We start from the raw sequence: 20,442 nt of genomic DNA on the forward strand, positions 1-20,442 counted from the left end.
AGTGACATTCAGCCAAACCTAGGTGTCACCACAGCGCTACTTAAGGAACTCACTGCCCATCCTTTTTGGGGCAGGGGCTGCTAGAAAAGGGGTCCTAGACATCGCTTGCCTCTCCAAACTCAAAGCTGGTTAAGCAGAGGGCCGAGTCAGTGTATGCTAACCCTGCAAGAGGCACTGTTGGTCACGCATTGGTCTTTTTCAACCGGACTTAGACATGTGGATAGATTCTCCTCATCGGTAGCATCATCTTTGAAGATGGACAGATCTAGTGCCTTCCTGGCAATGCTCAGCTCAGGCTGCTGCTATCTGAGGAATGAGGCTCCAGGTGGATGTCTCCTTCCACCTTGAGAAGCGCATGACATAGTGGATAGAGCACAGGCCTGGGAGTCAGAAGGTCAGAAGCACTTAACAAATACCACAATTGTTATTCCGGCAGAGAAAATTGGAGGAGATGGAGGGAAATTGATTTTCCCTGACTAATCCCTTATTACTTCACCCTATTTTCTCTCCTTCTGTGTCACCTATGCACTTGGGACTGTATCCCACAGAAATTTTGATACTGTCCCCACCCCCTTCCTCACAGCACGTATGCAAATGCCCTTATACTCTACTTCTTCCCCTCCCTGTAATTTATTTTAGTGTCCCTTTTCCCTGCTGGACTGTACCTCCTTGAGGACAGAGATCCTGTCTACCAACTCTATGGTATTGTACTCTCCCATGTGCTTTAGTACAGTGCTCTGCACACATAAATGCTTAATAAATGCTTGATCTTCCTTCTTCAGCTCCCAAGGGCTTGATGTTACAAGCATTTGTATCAAGCATTTGTATTTTTTGAGCACTTACTATGTGCTCAACACTGCTCTAAGTGCTTGGGAGAATAAAGTATAATAGAGCGGGTAGTCAATCAGTTGTATTTAATGAGCACATACAGTGTTCAGAACACTGTACTAAGTGCTCGGGAGAGTATAATGAAACAGAAAGACACATTCCCTGCCCACAACAAGTTTGAGGAGCTTTCAGTCTAAAGTAATACCTTCAGGATCTCAAACTAAAGAATTAGGGGAGATCTGCTGAAGAGGTTTGTAATTGCTCTGATTGCTCCAGGAGGTGTATATTAAGTAATCGGTCAACAGGATGATATTCGTGAAGGTGGTCCCCTGGCTCTGAAGCATGGCACTACAGGCTAAGGGGAGTTACAGAGGTGAGAAGCATTATCATTACGTCTAAATCCGAATTGCAGAAAACGTGACCATTTTGCCCGAACACATTCGACAAATTTTAGGCTTAGGAGTAGTTACAAATTCACCGGAACCTCACTGGAATTACTGTTGTAGCTATACCAATATGAAAATAGAGGAATGCCATGATGTTTGAACTTTTGAATTTGATACTTTTGGTCAAAGACACTATTTGTTATTGTGTATGTGGGAAAGATGAATGGGTGTGCCTGACATTTGTGTCTTCTTTGAATATGATCTAGTTTATACCAATATATTAATTCAATACTTTCCTTCCTTATAATAGACTCATCTTGCATGGAAAAGCTACTTTCAAAAGATTGGAAGGAGAAAATGGAAAGACTAAATACAAGCGAGCTTCTTGGAGAAATAAAAGGTACAGTTGATTAACTATCATTAATCTCAGTATTCAGAGTCAAGTGTGTTGTTTAATTACCAAAACAATCCCTGAATGTACAGAAATGGGTACCTGAGATCAGTTTTTTCTTCAGTTCCTCAAAAATAACACCCCTGGAGTTGAACACACTGAAAGTTCAGAGAGCATTGTTCTTGAACTTTTCCTCCCTAAAGTTTGAGAAATGAAATATTGATAAACAGACTCTGTTTCTTCTGGAATGTTTCAATTCAACTCCGGTTGACTGGTGTTTGTTCACTCCCTAAACAAAAGAGTTATTATGTACATAGGAACTGCCAATTTTCTGGGTTCAAAAATTAGTTGGCAGATTTTTTTTTTTCATAAAAATGAAGTCACATTCCTCTCTCAACACTGATTTCCAATTTCAAATGCATCTTAGGGGCCAATGTGGGTATCCTGATCTTCTAATCTTATCAATCTGTGATTTATTGAGTTCTGACTTTGTACAGAGCATTTGGGAGAGTATAGAGAGCTGGTAGACGTGATCCCTCAGAGTGATAATGTGGAAGCATACATATAGGAGATTTTATAAGAACATAGAGCTTTCTGAAAAGTTAGTATCTCTTGCTCTGAAAATTAATACATATATTTGAATAGGATAAACTAATTGTAAATATTGCCTAGTCTATATGGTCAAGAGGTATGGATATGTAAAAGTTGATAGAAAATTATTTTTGATTTCCATGGTATTTATTGCATGCTTACTGTGTGCAGAGCACTATATTAAACTCTTAATGCATGATATTAATTTTTTTTTTCTTTTGGCAAACAAGTGTTCAGAGTAATCATTTTCTCTTAGCCAGTAGTTGCATAGAGTTGCAGCTGGGTAGCAGTAGTTACCTTTCAACTCTGAGAAGCCTGCCAAGGTGTAAGAAGAAAAAAAATATGTGTGATTGGAGAATTTAATAATCTAATTTACTTTGTTTAAACAAAATGGTTCTAGAAACTCCAGGTGAGTCTACAAATCATATGGGTTCTGTGGGGAGTAGCATGACATAGTGGATCTAGCACGGGCCTGGGAGTCGAGAAGGTCATGGGTTCTAATCCCGCCCCTTCCACTTGTCTGCTGAGTAGCCTTGGGCAAGTCACTGAACTTCTCTGAACCTCAGTTACCTCATCTGTGAAATGGGGATTGAGACTGTGAGCAACACAGGGCAAATGATGTAATCTCTTCGGGCCTCAGTTTCCACTTAAATGAGGAGATGGTACTTGTCTCTCACTACTTCCTTAGATTATGAGCTGCATGTAAAATAGGAACTGGTTCAGTTTTGATTCATTTGAATCTACCCCAGTGCTCAGCACAATGCTTGGTGTGTAATAAGCTTTTAATAAATACTATAACTAACCCCATGAACAATACTCTCATCGAGAGATGAAACTGCTAAAACTACCAAAGCAAGTGAAAACTGATGTTAACTACTTTAAACCCACTGAAGGAATCAACCGTGACTTTAGATATGTCACATTTAACACAAATGAAAATAGAAAGAAGTTGACACGTTTTAATGAACAATTAGAAATTAATGCAGTCATTAACCAATAGAATAGAAATTGAATGGAATTTCAATATTATGCAGGGTGGTATTGCTTTGTTTTGCACTCATAATGCCCATTTGCTGTTTTGGAAAGAAGGATGTCAATTTATCACTGACTACTGTGAGAAAGAAAGTCATTAGTGAGACATTCTCTACACAGCTGCAGTGACTTGGTGTGCAGTTTGCATGTTTTCCTTCAGTTTCCAAAGTCATTAATTCCACGACAATGACAAAAATGCCCATTTAAAGGCTAACTTCTGCTGATAGTGTGTGTGTGTGTGTGGGGGGGAGATCTTATTTTCCTTATTGACATGGAAGTTAGCATTTTACTTTGGGATCAGCCTCGCAACATCCCATTCCAGGCCATTGAGGGGACCTTTTCTGTCCTTTCCATCTTTACATGTGTGATAAAGGCACCTTCCTAAATGCTGAACTAATGAAAATCAAGAGACGTGTCCCTCCCTAGACTGTTAAACTCCCTAGATTGTAAACTCCTTGAGGGCAGGTATCATGGCTATTACATTGTACTCTCCCAAATGCTTAATATTGTGCTCTGCACACCCTAAGCTCTCAGTAAATGCCATTGATTGATTGAGTACCTGCTAAGAACTATTTAAAACGACAACTCCTGTGCCGATCTGTAGAGAACTTTCAGATCATCGATCAAGCACAAAATCAAATAAGCGAATAGAGTATCATGGGAAGGGGAGTCTTGGAGTTGCATTTTGGCCAGGAAAAGCTCAAGTGGGTTTACCTCTTCTGGTCCAGTTTGACCGTGACTTTTTTCAGTAATAACAGTGGTATTTGTTAAAAGCTTACTATGTGTCAAGCATTGTACTAAGTGCTGGGGTAGATACAATGTAGCCATCATTATTATTATTATTATAAACAGGTCCCATATGGGCCTCAAATTCTAAGTAGGAAAGAGAACAGGTATCGAATCCCCATTTTTGCAGACGAGAGAACTGAGGCACAGAGAAGTGAAGTGATTTGCCCAAGGTCACACAGCAGACAAGTGGCAGACCTGGGATGAAAACCCAGATCTTCCCAACCCCAAGCCTGTGCTCTTTCCACTAGGCCACACTGAGAGTGAGGTATTAGCTTGCGGCTTGAATGAAAGTAGAGAGCGGGCTTGGTAGGCTTGGGTCGGGGAGAACATTCCAGACGTAGGTGTGGCTAGGAGAAAGTGATTTCTAAATTAAAATCTAAGAACAAGGAACTCGGATTCTGGAAAAGAACAAAGCTTGAAAGGCAAAGGAATACAAACCAAGCCTTGCACATTCTGGAATGTCACTCCTGGATTCCATGTGATGTGTGAACTCTTGCCTGAGGGTGCTACTTGACACTTGCTTGAACGCAGACAATTTAGGTTCTCACTGAATGACAATCAACAAGGTTCTGGGCCTTGCCCATCCTAGATCCTTTGCACATTACTGAGAATCTCCCTACTAAAGGTTGAATCTCCAACTTGCCCCAGGAAGGCCAGTGATCAGTCATATTTAAGTGGGTCAGGATTCTCATCTGTTAAATCTGTTAAAAATCCCTGTTTTCCCTCCCTCTCAGACTCTGAGCCCCATGTGGGACAGGAAGTATACTTGACCTGATTATCTTCTATAATAATAATAGTAATAATGTTGGTATTTGTTAAGCACTTACTACCTGCAGAGCACTGTTCTAAGTGCTGGGGTAGATACAGGGGAATGCGGATGTCCCACGGGAGGCTCACAGTCTTCACCCCCATTTTACAGATGAGGGAACTGAGGCACAGAGAAGTGAAGTGACTTGTCCACAGTCACACAGTAGTGAATATGGTACTTGCTAAGTGCTTACCCTCTGCTAAGCACTCTTCTCAGAGCTGGGAGCGATACAAGTTAATCAGGTTGGATACATTCCCTGTCCCACATGGGGCTCACAGTCTTAATCCCCATTTTACAGATGAGGTAACTGAGGCCCAGAGAAGTGAAGTGACTTGCCCAAAGTCACAGAGCAGACGTGTGGTGGAGCTGGAAATAGAACCCAGGTCCTTTTGACATCCAGGCCCATGCTCTATCCCCTAAGCCACACTGCTTCTGTATCTGTCCCGGTGTTTGATATCATGCTTGGCACATAGGTGCTTAAAAAAAAATTACTGTTATTAAACGTTAGATGTATTGCGAAGCAGTGTGCCTTAGTGGAAAGATCATGGGCTTGGGACTCGGAAGGCGTGGGTTCTAATCCCGGCTCCGCTACTTGTCTGCTCTGTGACTTTGGGCAAGTCACTTCACTTCTCTGGGCCTCAGTTACCTCATGTGGGACAACCTGATTACCTTGTTCTACCCCACTGTTTAGAACATTGCTTGGCACGTAGTAAGTGCTTAACAAATACCATCACTATTATTATTCTGAATAATAATAACAGCAACAGAAAGGAGAGACCAAACAGGAAATTGACTCCATCTCTGCAGCTGACAGAGGCAGTGGCAACCTGCATTTCCCTGCAGGGTTATGATGGAATGGTCAGAGGCAGCGGGAGACACAGTCTGGAAAGATGGAGTCAGTCAGGCAATCGTATTTATTGAGCACTTACTCCGCGCAGCGCACTGTACTAATTGCTTAGGAGAGTGCAATATAAAAATATCACAGAAACATTCCCTGCCCACAACTAACTTGCAGTCTATAGGTGGTACCATCCCAATCCATCAATCATATTTATTGAGTGCTTACTTTGTACAGAGCCCTGTGCCCTTGGGAGGGTACAATATAATAGAATTGGTAGACACATTCCCGGTCCACAACGAGCTTCCAATATAGTTACCCTGTTCCTTCTTCCACTCTTGGGCTGCCAAGTTAGTACTAGTAATAGCATTTACTAAGTGCTAACTGGGTGCGGAGAACTGTACTAAGCCCTGGGAGAAAATACGCAGGAGGAGAATTAAGCACAGTTCCTGTCCCACATTGAGCCCACAAGGAGGCTGAGGATGGGTGTTTGGGACGTCTCCCTTCCTAAGGGTAGAATCGACTTGTCAGTCGATCCTATTTATTGAGCACATCACGTGTGCAGAACACTGTACTAAGCTCTTGGGAGAGTACAGTATAACAATACAAGAGACGCATTCCCTGCCCACAGCGAGCTTACAGTATAGTGGGGGAGACAGACATTAATAGAAATAAATAAATTACAGGTAAGGACATAAGTGCTGTGGGGCTAGAAGGGGGAATGGGTAAAGAGAGTAAGTTTAGGGTGACTCAGAAGGGAGTAGAAGAGGAAAGGAGGGCTTAGTAAGGGAAGGCCTCTGCACTTAGCGCTCAATAAATACGATTGATTGATCGATTATGTAATACAAACCAAGTAAGGAAAAGAGTGTTTTTACTTTGGACATTTATGACCAATTATAAAAGTACTTCTATTAAGGGTCAAAGTAGAGGGTTTCCTACAGGTATTGTTTTATACCTTAGGACTAAATACACATAAATCCTATTACAGTGGAATAAAGTGACTATATACCAATGCTTTCAGTTTGACATTCTTCCCCCTCAAAATGATTTCCATTGTCCACATATAATTAGATTTCAAATTTACTCTCCAAAGAAGTCTTGGAGGGATTTAGTTCTACAGTCCAAATAATTCTGTATTTTATAGTTCACCCTCAGCAACAAAAATCTTTTCTATCTCTCTTTGAGATAGCTGCTATTAAATCATAGAGCGTTAGAAGGCGTATTGTACTATGAATAGTTATGAGACATTATGCTTAATAATTTTCCGACTCTAATATTGAATTATAAAATGTGGCTTCAGCCCAGGCATCAAGCCACTTTCTAACTTTTTTCCCCCTCTTTTGGCCCCGTATTTCTGGTCGTTCTGAGCCCAGGAAAATTCTGCAGGAAGGGTGTAATGTTGAGCTTATCATTACGGCCAGCATGGCTTCATTTTGTGTTTCAGTCACCGACATAAATCTCTGGAGACCAACATAGAGAGATTGTTTTTTTTTTTCCCTTCCACCCCATCTTGATGATGAAATTATCAAGATTGTCTTTTTAGAAACAGAAGTATGGTTATCGCCAGAGTTGGAATTGGTCTAACAGCCCTTAGGATCAAGTTACCTTCATCACAGGCTTCTGGGTTTGCACTAGTCCTCTGTCTTACATTGTTTACTATTAAGAATGAGGCCATAATCTATATTTATGGCATTGTTAGTTAATGTTCCAGGCTGTCTTTCTACAGAATACTTTCTTCTGGGAAAATAAACAGCCCTAGTTGTGCACTACAGTTTCAGCTGAGTTAAACAGTCAGCAGCCAGTTATTAAAAGTCTATACTGGTTTTGCCCGGTGCTATTATCAGTTTCTTTCACTTGATAACATTGCTTAGAGCAAAGCCTTTCTTGCATTCCCATTCATGAACCTATGCCTTTCTGGATAAATGAAAGAAGCTGGAAATGCTTAAAGGCTTGGTATTTGGTATTTGTATTTGTTAAGCGCTTACTATGTGCCGAGCACTGTTCTAAGCGCTGGGGTAGACACAAGGGAATCAGGTGGTCCCACGTGGGGCTCACAGTCTTAATCCCCATTTTACAGATGAGGTAACTGAGGCACCGAGAAGTTAAGTGACTTGCCCAAAGTCACACAGCTGACAAGTGGCCGAGCTGGGATTCAAACCCATGACCTCTGACTCCAAAGCCCATGCTCTTTCCATTGGGCCACACTGCTTCTCTGGGAAACACACCACCTTCCAAATGTGATAAGGTCACATCTTCACTTACGTGTTGGTACTTAGAGTCTTGGGCCTGGGACTGTGGAAAGTGGTGTCGCTGTTTGGATTTCATGGTTTCTTTTTTCAAATGAGAAAAGTTACCTCCTAGGGGAAATTCTTCACTTCTACCTATTAGCTGTTGGCAGGACATGATAGAGAAGCAGCATGGCTCAGTGGAAAGAGCCCAGGCTTGGGAGTCAGAGGTCATGAGTTTGAATCCCGCCTCTGCCACTGGTCAGCTGTGTGACTGTGGGCAAGTCACTTAACTTCTCTGTGCCTCAGTTACCTCATCTGTAAAATGGGGATTAACTGTGAGCCTCACATGGGACAGCCTAATTACCCTGTATCTACCCCAGCTCTTAGAACAGTGCTATGCACATAGTAAGCACTTAACAAATACCAACATTATTTTATTTATAATAATAGTAATTTTTTGTATTTGTTAAGCATTTTCTATAGGCCAGACATTATGCTGAGCACTGGGGTAGATTCAGAATAATCAAATTGGACACAGCCCCTATTAAAATTGGACCTCTCGGTTTAAAGGGGAGGGAGGATAGAATTTAATCCCCATTTTACAGATGAGGAAACCGAGGCACAGGAAAGTAAAATGATTTTCCTAAGATCACTCCACAGGCAAGTGGTGAAGCCAGTATTAGAACCCTGGTCTCTTGATTCCCAGCCTTTCACATATCCCCCTAGTCTGTGCATCTTCTCTAGAAGTCCCACAGTGCACAGTTTGTTTATAGTTGATATTTCCCAGCCTCATATAGACTGTACGGTTTCCAATCCCCCTTATATCAAGAGGAAGGACGTTCTTTTTTTTTTCCTGATTTGTGATATCTTTCACTGAAAAATAAATTTTGGCAAAAGGATGTTATTTAAGATTTCAAGTCAGTATTCAGGAAGTCAGGATTTTCCTCACACCCAGAAAGTGAGTTAAATCACAGCAGCACCAGTGCATTTGGCCATATCATGAGATGTCGTAATCTATACCACATCATGTGATTATTGTGGAATCCTCCCCCTATACATTTTTGGAGCCAAACCGTGTGTGTATACAGCATCTAGCTTTATAAATATATATATATATATATATGTGTGTTATATCACAGAAACACCCATAGGTTTTTAATTAAAGCACTTTGTATGGCTATAGACATTTCAAAGCTCCCCTTTGTGCTCTCTCTTATAAACATCTTTTACTTCTTTTGAAGTCTGCATGATATACATACAAGCAATTAAAAAAGCCCTGCTTAGGGTTGGAGACACAAGGTATTCTTAATTAAAACTCAAACAAAAGCTACAAGCAAAAAAAAAAAGCTTACTCTATGATTAAGGTCTAAAGTGTTATGATACATTAGAATCATTGTTAACTGTTAGGATTAAAAAAAATCAATAAGTGGAGGAAAAGATCAGTTGGATCTAATTAGTGAAATCAATGCAAACATAAAAGAAAATACTTAAGTTTAGTAGCTGGCCCTGATTATAAGTATAACACAGGTTAAAAGATTTCCTGGCAATTATTACATTGACCTTATGAAGTAATATTTTAAAATAATTTGATAAGAATCTGAAACAAATCTTTTTTTATCACTTACATATGTTAAACATTTTGCTCCATGTCTCCAAAATACTTTAAGTACTGCACGTAAAGCTTTATATTAAAGCCATGCTTAAATTGAAATAATTCAGTTGTAGCTGGGCAGGAAAAAATACACATATTGACATCAGGAAAAAGTACTAATTCTAGAAATAAATTATAGGCTTTAACATCGAAGGAAGTAGTCTATATGGAAATAAAGTGACTTGGTTTTTTGCACCATTATAAGAAAATGAAATGTGTTTGCGTGCTTCATGTCATATTAGAATAAAGACAAGACTATTTTAATGTGTGAAAAAATGAGGCAAAATATTTATCTTCTTCTGATTGCCAAAATACCAATAAGCCATTATGGAGAATAAAAAATTGCCACTGATCTTAGTAGAGTTTTTAAATTACAGGAAGTCATTAACAATTTTTGAAGACTATTCAGACAATATAATCAATCATTTTTATTGAGTACTTACTATGTTCAGAGCACTGTACTAAATGCTAGAGAAAGTACAGTACAGGAGAATTAGGAGATATGTTCCCTTCCCATAATGAGAAGCAGCGTGGCTCAGTGGAAGGAGCCCAGGCTTTGGATTCAGAGGTCATGGGTTCGAATCCCGGTTCTGCCTCTTGTCAGCTGCGTGACTGTGGGCAAGTCACTTAACTTCTCTGTGCCTCAGTTACCTCATCTGTAAATGGGGATTAAGACTGTGAGCCCCACCCCCACAACCTGATTCCCCAGTGTCTACCCCAGCACTTAGAACAGTGCTCTGCACATAGTAAGCGCTTAACAAATACCAACATTATTATAATGAGCTTATAGCCTAGAGGGGGAGGCAGACATTAATAAAAAATGAAGTATACTAGCAAATGCTAGCCAACAAGCCCTCTGCAATATTACTGGCTAGAATGTGAGCCCATTGTGGGCAGGGATTGTCTCTATTTGTTGCTGAATTGTACTTCCCAAGTGCTTAGTACAGTACTCTGCACACAGTAAACACTCAATAAATATGATTGAATGAATGAATTAGTGAACCCCTTTCAGTGTCGCACTTGGAGAGTTTCCAGTACCCTACCATCTAGACTATGAGAGGAAGATTCAATGCCTCTTTACTTATTTTGATGTCTGTCTCCCTCCTTTTAGACTGTAGCCTACTGTGGGCAGGGATTGTCTCTGTTGCTGAATTGTAATTCCCAAGTGCTTAGTACAGTGCTCTGCACACAGTAAGCGCTGAATGAATATGATTGAGTGAATGAATGAATGAAGCAGAGGCCTACCCATTCCATTCCTAACTTGGACAGTGGCTAGCAAGTGGAAGGCAATCTGCTATAAGTCAAAACCCACCTGTGCTGGGCAGCAGCGGCATTGGAGGGAGTCAAGGGTGGAAACTCAGGTTTACTGAGCGGAAGAAGAAAACGGTAATCACTTCTGTATTTTAACCAAGAAAAGTCTCTCTGGATATGCTACTGGAACAATTACGGGTGGAGGTGGGCCATTCCGGGAGAGATGTGTCCATGGTGTCACTATGGGTCAGAGACAACTCGACAGCATAAGACAAGAATTAGTGAAAGTAGAAGTCAGACATATATTCAAAAGGTTTAAGATCTATTTTCAGTACAGTTACCAAAATTTTATGTTCTTATGGATCCCAAAAACATTTTCCTTTGGACATTTAGGAAGGGAATTGCTCACTGATTTCAATTGGCACTTTAGTAGTAATTGGATTTATTAGCACTTACTATTTGCTAAGCACCGTCCTAAGTGCAGGAGTGAATAGATCAAACAGATAGGTCCTTGTCCCACCTAGGGCTTCAAAACAAGATAAAAAAGAACAAACCTCAAACCTCCTTCCCAGATTATGATGTGACTCATGGTAGGGTAACCACTGACACCAGGCTGCTATAGTCACATCACAGTTTGGTGTTTGATCACCAGCTCAGGCCCTTGTTTCAGGAATGTCTTAGGGAATTGAAACATTTCTCCCTTCCCTCTACTTAGCTCTCTCTCTCTCACTTTCTCCCTTCCCTCCCCATCTCTCCCTTCCTTTCCCCTTCCCTTCCTTCTCTCTCTCTTTCTCTCCTCTCTCTCTCTTCCCCTCTCTCTCTCCCTCCTTTTTTCCTCCTCTCTTCCTCCCCTCTCTTTTCCCTCTCTCTCCCCCTACTCTCTCCCTTCCCCCCACTATCTCTCCCTCCTCTCTCCCTTCCAACTCTCTCCCTTCTCTTCTCCCCTCTCTCCTGCCCCCCTTTCCTTCCCCCATCAATCAATCAGTCATATTTATCGAATGCTTCCTATGTTCAGAGCAGTGTAGTGAGTGCTTGGGAGAGTACAATACAACCAAATTAGAAGACATGTTCCCTGCCCATAAAGAGCTTACAGTCTAGAAGGGGAGACAGACCTTAATATGAATAAAGAAGTAATTTATAATGTATAATTTAAAAGTCAAAGGTGCTGTGGGGTTGGGGACAGGGCAAATATCATATGTCCAAAGGTCACAGATTGAAGTGCATAGACTCAGAAGGGAGAGGGAGTAGGGGAGAAGAGGGCTTAACTGGGGAAGTTCTCTTGGAGGAGATGTGACCTTAGTAATGCTTTGAAGGCGGAGAGAGTGGTGGTCTGACGTATATGGAGGGGACGGGAATTCCAGGCTAGGGGGAAGATGTGGGAAAGGTGTTGGTGGTGAGATAGATGAGAGTGTCTCATTCACTAGAGGAGTAGAGTGTGTGTACTGGACCACATTTGGAGATCAATGAGGTGAAATGGGATGGGGCAAGAAAATTCAATGGTAAGGAGTTTTTGTTTGATATGGAGGTGGATGGGCAGCCATTGGAGATTCTCAAGTGGGACAACATGAACTGAATGTTTTTGTTCATAAATGATTCGTGCAGCAGAGTGAAGTATGGATTGGAGTAGGGAGAGACAGGAGACCAGGAAATCAGCGAGGCGGCAGATGCAGTAGTCAAGGTGGGATAGGATAAGTGCTTGGATCAGCATGGTAGCAGTCTGGGTGGAGAGGAAAGGGCAGATTTTAGTAAGCATGTGTAGGTAGAACCGACAATATTTGGTGACAGATTGAATTTGTGGGTGGAATAATAATAATGATAATTGTGGCACTTTTAAATGCTTACTATGTGCCAAGCACTGTTCTGAACACTGAGGCAGATACAAGGTAATCATGTTGGGCATAGTTCTTGTCTCTCATGAGGCTTACAATCCTGATCCCCATTTTACAGATGAGGTAACTGAGTCACAGAGACGTGAAGCGACTTGCCCAGGGTTACACAGCAGACATGTGGAGGAGTCGGGATTAGAACCCATGACCTCTGACTTCCAGCTCCATGCTCTTTCCACTAGGCCATTCATCTTTTCAATGAGAGAGATGACTCGAGGACAACATCAATATTATGGGCCTGTGAGGAAGGGAAGATAAGTGGTGTTATCGGCAGCGATGAGAAAGACAGTGGGAGGACAGAGCTTGTTTGGGAAGATAAGGAGTTCGGTTTTGGACATGTTTAATTTGAGGTGTCGGTGGGACATCCAAGTAGATATGTCTTGAAGGCAGGAGGAAATATGAGTTTGTAGGGAAGGAGAGAGGTCAGGGCTAAAATTGTACATTTGGGAATCATCTGCATAGAGTTGGTAGCCAAAGTCGTGGGAGCAAATGAGTTCTCCAACGGAGTGAGTATGGAGTGAGAATAGAAGGAGACCTAACACTGAGCCCTGAGAGACCTTTGCAGTCTGAGGGTGGGAGGCAGAGGTGGAGCTAGCAAAAGAGACCAAGAAGGAGCGATCGGAGAGAAAGGAAGAGAACCAAGAGATGACAGTGTCAGTGAATCCAAGGTTGGATAAAATTTCAAAGGGAAGGGAGTGGTCTTCAGTGTCAAAGGTTGGGGAGGTGTCTGGGAAGAAGGTCATTGGTGACTTTAGTGCTGGTTCTGTGGAGTGAAGGGGGACCAGATTGAAGGGGTTTTAGGAGAGAATTTGAGTATATGAAATAAACACAGGGGGTGTGAACAACTCTCTCGAGAAGTTTGGAGAGCAATGTTAGGAGGGAGATGGGGCCCCCCCTCTCCCTCTCTCCCTTTCCTTCCCCTCCCTTTTCTCCTCCCTCCATCTTGTCTCTCTTTCCCCCTCCCTTCCTTTCTGGTAAGCTTTTTGTAGAAGTGCATGATAAGCATGGGAAGCAGCATGGCTTAGTGGAAAGAGCAAGGGCTTTGGAGTCAGAGGACATGGGTTCTAATCCTGCCTCTGCCAGCTGTCTGCTGTGTGACCTTGGGTAAGTCACTTAATTTCTCTGGGCCTCAGTTATCTCATCTTTAAAATAGGATTAGGACTGTGAGCCCCACATAGCACACCTGATTAGCATGGCTCAGTGGAAAGAGCACGGGCTTTGGAGTCAGCGGTCATGGGTTCAAATCCGGGCTCGGTCACTTGTCAGCTGTGTGACTTTGGGCAAGTCACTTCACTTCTCTGTACCTCAATTACCTCATCTGTAAAATGGGGATTAAGACTGTGAGCCCCACGTTGGACGACCTGATTCCCCTGTGTCTATCCCAGCACTTAGAACAGTGCTCGGCACATAGTAAGCGCTTAACAAATACCAACATTATTATTATTATTATTGTGTCTACCCATTGCTTAGAATAGAGCTTGGTACATAGTAAGTGCTTAACAAATGCGTAATTATTACTATATGAAAATTTATAATACTACAGGCAGATAGAGGGCCAGTTGGAAAACAGTTCCAATGGACTGTTTTCACACCTCCCCTTAATTTGGAATGTGAGTATAGTTTATGTTCAACTCTTCTCCCATTCCCCTGTTGAGGAGGACTGGAATCAGGAAGGAGACAAAGCTGTGAAAGAAAACTGAAGGAATCCCCTGGGACGAGCTATGCCATCCACTTGAGCTTGTCCTTTGTGATAGTGGAATGCTATAGGACTAGCCAGAGATGTAGCCTGGGAAAAAGCAACCTAATATATCCATCCTTGAGGTAAAGAGGGAAAAGGATATAGAAATAACATGGCCCATTGGATAGAGCATGGGCCTGGGCGTCAGAAGGACGTGGGTTCTAATCCTAGGTCTGCCGCTTGCCTGCAGTATGACCTTGGGCAAATCATGTAAATTCTTTGTGCCTCAGTTACCTCAACTGTAAAATGAGGATTGAGACTGAGAGCTCCATGTGGTATATGGACTGCGTCCAACTTGATTGGCTTGTCTCTATCCCAGCGCTTAGTTCAGCGTATGGCACATAGTAAGCACTTATCAAATACCATTAAAAATAAGCATAAATGGCCGATCATTTTCAACATTTTAATGCACGATACTACTGGTAATAATTGATACTGAATGCAGTGCTAACATATTGAGGACATTTGAAACAATTATTCAGTTTATTTGTGATTCTCTTTAAGTCCAATCATCTGTACTGCACTATTTAAAGGGAAGACAGAGAATTTAGGGCATTAACACACTCTCTTTAGATCTCAGAGGAGATTGTGTTGGTGTGCATTAACAAAGGGACAGAAGGACAGTTGTTAGAGGGACAGAGATGAAGGAAAAAAGAACGTCTAAATTTAGGTGACTTGAGGAAAAATCATGTTTCAAGTCCAATGATAAAGAACTTGAAGCTGGTTTCGCTCTTTACTACAACCTCTCAGAACCCACTGGGAGAAATATGTAGCAGAGCTCAAAATTTATCAGTTCAACTTATAAGAAAACATTTGTTTTCCAGAATGTCTTTGTAAAATTTGTGTTGACCACACTTAGGAAATGAATACATAGAAAAAAGATGATTTTTAAAATGATGTGTGTGAATAAAATGACAGAAAGCCAAGAGACAAAATCTGGGTTTGGATCTAAATTACTGAAGAGCTTATTTCAAATCCCAGTGTATATTGACAGTGAAGCAAATCCTCTAAACTCTAGCAGATCCAAAATGGAGAAGAGTGGCGTGCAAACTGCATGACTACTTTTTCTGGTCCTCTTTGATAAGGAGTAGAGGTAGTACCCTAAAAGTTATTTGATGTTATTAAACCTGTCTGTGCTCGGCATAAGACGAAAGAAAGGCTACTCTAAAATGGGAAGGAAGAAATCTGTATCCCTTTTTTTTTTTTTCAGCAGACATCTGGGCTTAGTTTCTTCTCAGGATAGTTTGCAGTTGTTTGTTATAGCATGTTTTAATAATGGTTTGTAAAGTTCCTCTGGGATTGTGGAAGATATGATCATAAGTGGCATATACCTTTTTGCTTTAAAAATTGTTTTGCCTCGTGTAGGAGTAATAGGGATTTAGATTGAGAGCCCACTTAGGGACAGGAATGGCATCTAATTCCCACCTCAATTTTCTCTCCCAACATTTTGCACAAAACTCTACACACAGTAAGCATTTAATAAATACTCTTACTATTATTCATTCATTCAGTCATATTTATTGAGCGCTTACTGTGTGCAGAGCACTGCTTTAAGCGCTTGGATAGTGCAATTCAGCCACAAATAGAGACAATCCCTGCCCACTACCACTACTAATAATTGTGTTATTAAGTGGTTACTATGTGCCAGGCACTGTGCTAAGCGCTGGAGTAGATTCCAATTTGCCAGGTTGGACATAGGCCCTTTCCTACATAGGGTTCACCGTTTTAATTTCCATTTTTCAGATGCGGTAACTGAGGCACAGATAAGTGGAGTGACTTACCCAAGGTTACGTAGAAGTCAAATGGAGGAGCCGGAATTAGAACCCTGGTCCTTTTGACTCTCAGGCCTGTGCTCAATTCCAAGGCAAAGAACAGAGTCATATCCCTCCCTGTTAATAATGCGTTTGAATAGGTTTCCATCATAACAGGTGCCCAATTATTTTTTTGAGTAAAATATTATCAGCTTTCAAAATTAGCCAGGGCAAAATGCAAGTCGTCTGATTAAATAATCAGACCTGATACTTAAAATGCACTTGATTTCCTCAGGATTATTAAGATGTTAAGTCTCAATCTTATCCTAGGGATTTTCAGTGGGATCTGTGTGATTGTTTGCAAAATGCAAGTAGTAGCTTGTAGAGTAACCAGAACAATATGTTTTACATAATTCAACATGCATTATAGGAGGCAAAACCACTAAAAAAACATATAATAGTAGGTTTTGGTTCAAGTCAAACATTTTAATTTAGCAATGAAAGTATGTTAAATCAGAAGTCATGGACTTCTAGGAAAGAATTGGAAATTGTTCTGCATTCAATTAGAAAGCCCATCAGTTTAGAAACTTAAAACCTAGCGTTGTCGGGTGTTTTTTTTCAATAATGCAGTTTGTGGAGGGGAAAAAAAAAAATCATGAGACTGCGAAGTGCATTTTACCAAATGGGGATCGTATACTCCACCGGTTACCGAATCACCGAGTGAACAGTGAATCTGGAGACCCAGGGAATGGATAAAATCTGAAATGGGAGGCCGATGGAAGAGGTAGCTTTTACCATGAATTGAAAGTGTCAGAACAGTGCAGCTGTCAGAAACCAATTACATGCAGGTAACTGTTTGTTTTCATATATGAATCTGTTTGTCAATCAGGAGAGTGCAATGAATCAGGAGATGGGATCTCAAATACAAAACCACAAAGTCAGACATAGCATCTGGAAGAGTTCCAAGCCACAAAAATTAGAGGAGAAGCATGGATGGAATCAAAACTGTAAATGCAGGCATGCCTCCTGCCTCCATGTATATTTAGGCCATATATAAAAGCAGAAGTAATAATTTCTGGAAAAAAATCAATTTTCTCTAAGAAGCAATGTGTTCTAGGAGATGTTTTGAAATCGAATGTTCCTTTACTGCCTAGAAATAGAAAATATCTACAGTAGTGTTTGAAAACATCAGGAAAGCCCTTTTTTTTAACCATCCGCCCCTATGTGAAGGCTTTTATGCTTTTTTAAAATCTAGAAATGAGTTGATGTTTACCTTCATTGAATACTACAGTAGGCAAGTTTGCGCTATACTTTGAAAGTCAGTTATGGCAATTTCCAGTTTATGTAGCTGTTTATGAGCAAACTTTAGTTTTATCTGGACCCAGGACACAGTCTTACTAAAGGTAATAAAAAAACTCCCGGTATTCAAATATGCAGCTGTTGTACTCAGGTTGCAGGATTTCAAAAGACAGTGCAGGACACAAAGAGAGCTTTACATAAGTTGTACAGCTAAGGGTTTCTCTTTGCTGAAATCTGGGAAAGCCTACAGGGACCCTAAAGTTTTGATTGGTAACATCAAGAGAACACAAATAGAAGTTTATTAAGAAAGGTAAAGAAAACGAAATGCGCATAACTGTTCTGTGGTTTGCTTAAAACATCGACTTTGGTATCCATTTAGTACCATGGAGTTCCTTTTAGATGGTTTACTGAAAGAAGGTCTTTTTCTTACTCGGCCTTACTGCTATGCCAACAGGCATTTGCCTAGAGCACAGGGGTTGGTTTTCTAAACCCTCACAGGTCGACCTTGTGTTTCTTTGCAACCAGTGTTGTAGTTTAGGGTTGCCCTCCCAGATGGTAGCTGGCAAACAAGTTATTGGAATCGTTGGTATCAATCCCACTTTTCTCTTCACTTGGTTCTTTTTTTTTTCTTGGTTCTTTTCTTTTTCTTGTGGGTGAAGAAGTGGAGCAGTGCCGATAGGAATGTCGCACAGGACTCAATTTCCAAGGAAGGAGATTCTGCACTCAATGTCTGTCTCTCCCTGTGGACTGTAAGCTCCTTGTGGGCATGCAGAGTGTCCCCGGTCCTGTTGTATTGTGCTTTTCCGAGTGCTTAATGCAGTGCTCTGCACCCAGAAAGTGCTCAGTAAATATCACTGAACGATTGATTCCTCGTTATGGGCAGGAAATGTGTCTGTTTTTTGTTTTATTGTACTCTTATTCATTCAGCTGTTTTATTGAGTGGTTACTGTGTGCAGGGCACTGTACTAAGCACTTGAGAAAGTAAAGCAGAACAATAAACGGACACATTCCCTGTCCATAATGAGCTTCCAGGCTAAAGTCAGGATACAGACACACGGTGTATTGAATAGAGCACGAGCCTGGGAATCAGAAGATCGTGGGTTCTAATTTTGACTCTGTCACTTGTCTATGTGATCTTGAGCAAGATGCTTCATTTTTCTGTGCCTCAGTTACCTCATCTGTAAAATGGGGATTGAGACTGTGAGCCTTTACATGGGACAAGGACTGTGTCCAATCTGATTTGCTTGCATCCACCCCAGCACTTAGAGTGTCTGGCACATAGCAAGTGCTTAACAAATGCCATAATAGTTATTGTAATATAAGTAAATAAATTGCAGATAAAAGCTCTCCCAAGCACTTGGTACAGTGCTCTGCACAAAGTAAGCACTTAATAAATCTGATTGACTGACTGACAGCATTTCCAGTATAATGGGAAATACTTCCAGAGATCTATCCTCTCTCACTCATTTGCATTTTATGATCCTTTCCCTTTGTTCTGTCAGCAGAATGTGGGGAGGTGATCTTCCTTCTCTGTTTAACAACCTTTTTTATATCATCACTTTAGTTTTATTATGAAATGTTGCAACTTTTCATTGGCAATGAAGAATATTTAATTTCACTTCCTGAGTCGTCTCCTTGCATTTCTCTGCTTTTCTCCCATTTCATCCCAGTAAGCCTTGGATCTATGCTTTTCAAGTAGAGAAACAGCATGGTGTAGTAGAGAATCAGCATGGTGTAATGGATGCAGCGTGGGCCTGGGAGTCAGAAGGTCATGGGTTCTAAATCTTGCTCCCCCACTTGTCTGATGTGTGACCTTGGGCAAGTCACTTAACTTCTCTGGGCCTCCCAGTTTCCTCATCTCTAAAATGGGGATTGAGACTGTGAGTCCCACGAGGGACAGGTTCTCTGTGTCTAACCTGATTTGCTTGTCTCCACTCCAGCGCTGAGTACAGTGCCTGGCACATAGTAAGTGCTTAACAAATACCACAGTTATTATTATTGTTATTATTATTATTATTCCCTACTCCATAACTGTGTTCTGTGTAAACTATCAGCAAGGTGTTGATTGCTGGGCCCAGAGGTTATTGCTAAACAATTTTGCTATGCTAGAAAAAATTCTGAATTTCCTAATGCATCATCCAGGTCAAGTGACCCCACACTTATCCCAGCATCGCAATCAGTCAATCAATGGTATTCATTGAGTGCCCATTGTGTGCTGAGCACTGTACTAAGTGCTTGTGAGAGAACAATACAATAAGGTTGGTAGATATGGGCCCTGCCCACAAGGATCTTACAGTCTAGAAAAGGAGACAGAATTTATTACTGATAGGGGAATGGGAGAGAGTATAAATATATTCATTCATTCAATCGTATTTATTGAGCACTAAACTAAGCACTAAGAGTACAATACCACATAGGTACTGTGGAGTTGGGAGTGGAGTGAAAATCAAGTTCTTAAGGGGTACAGATAGGAGTGCATTGGCAATGCAGAGGGAGAGCGAGCAAGGAAAATGAGGAATTAGACTGAGAAGGCCTCTTGAAGAAGATGCAGTTTCAGGAGGGTTTGAAGGTGGGGAGAGTGATGATCTGTTGGATATGAAGGGGGAGGGAGTTCCAAGTCAGCGGGAAGATGTGGGTGAGCGGTTGGCAACAAGACAGACCTCTGTGAATGCTGATGCTGTAGTCCTTTTCTGTTGCACATGAACTACTGGCGGGTACAAAAACCAGACTACCTGGATTGCTGGGCCAATAAATTTTTACATGTTTTACATTTTTATGCATATTGTTAAGATGTGTATGTAAATTATGTGTATTGTTTTCTGCCTGAAAAGGCTTCAGACCATGAATGGCATTTGCAATACCTTGTAGCTAACTTCTGACTAGATTGTGGTCAAGAATTAGTATTATTCTTAAATTAAGTCATAGGAAATATTAAAATGAAGATTGTTGTCCACTCTGTAGCACACTCCCCCAAA

At 41.2% G+C, this 20,442-nt stretch overlaps 1 protein-coding gene across 1 annotated transcript in view; it reads left to right on the forward strand.

The window, feature by feature from the left end:
* Positions 1–20,442, forward strand: part of SOX6 (SRY-box transcription factor 6) — a 386,921-nt gene that overhangs the window by 138,818 nt on the left and 227,661 nt on the right. The window contains 1 exon segment of the mRNA XM_039911374.1: positions 1,525–1,614. Coding sequence (XP_039767308.1) covers positions 1,525–1,614 — 90 coding nt within the window.

Source organism: Ornithorhynchus anatinus, chromosome 3, assembly GCF_004115215.2.
Source record: "Ornithorhynchus anatinus isolate Pmale09 chromosome 3, mOrnAna1.pri.v4, whole genome shotgun sequence".
NCBI lineage: Eukaryota > Metazoa > Chordata > Mammalia > Monotremata > Ornithorhynchidae > Ornithorhynchus > Ornithorhynchus anatinus.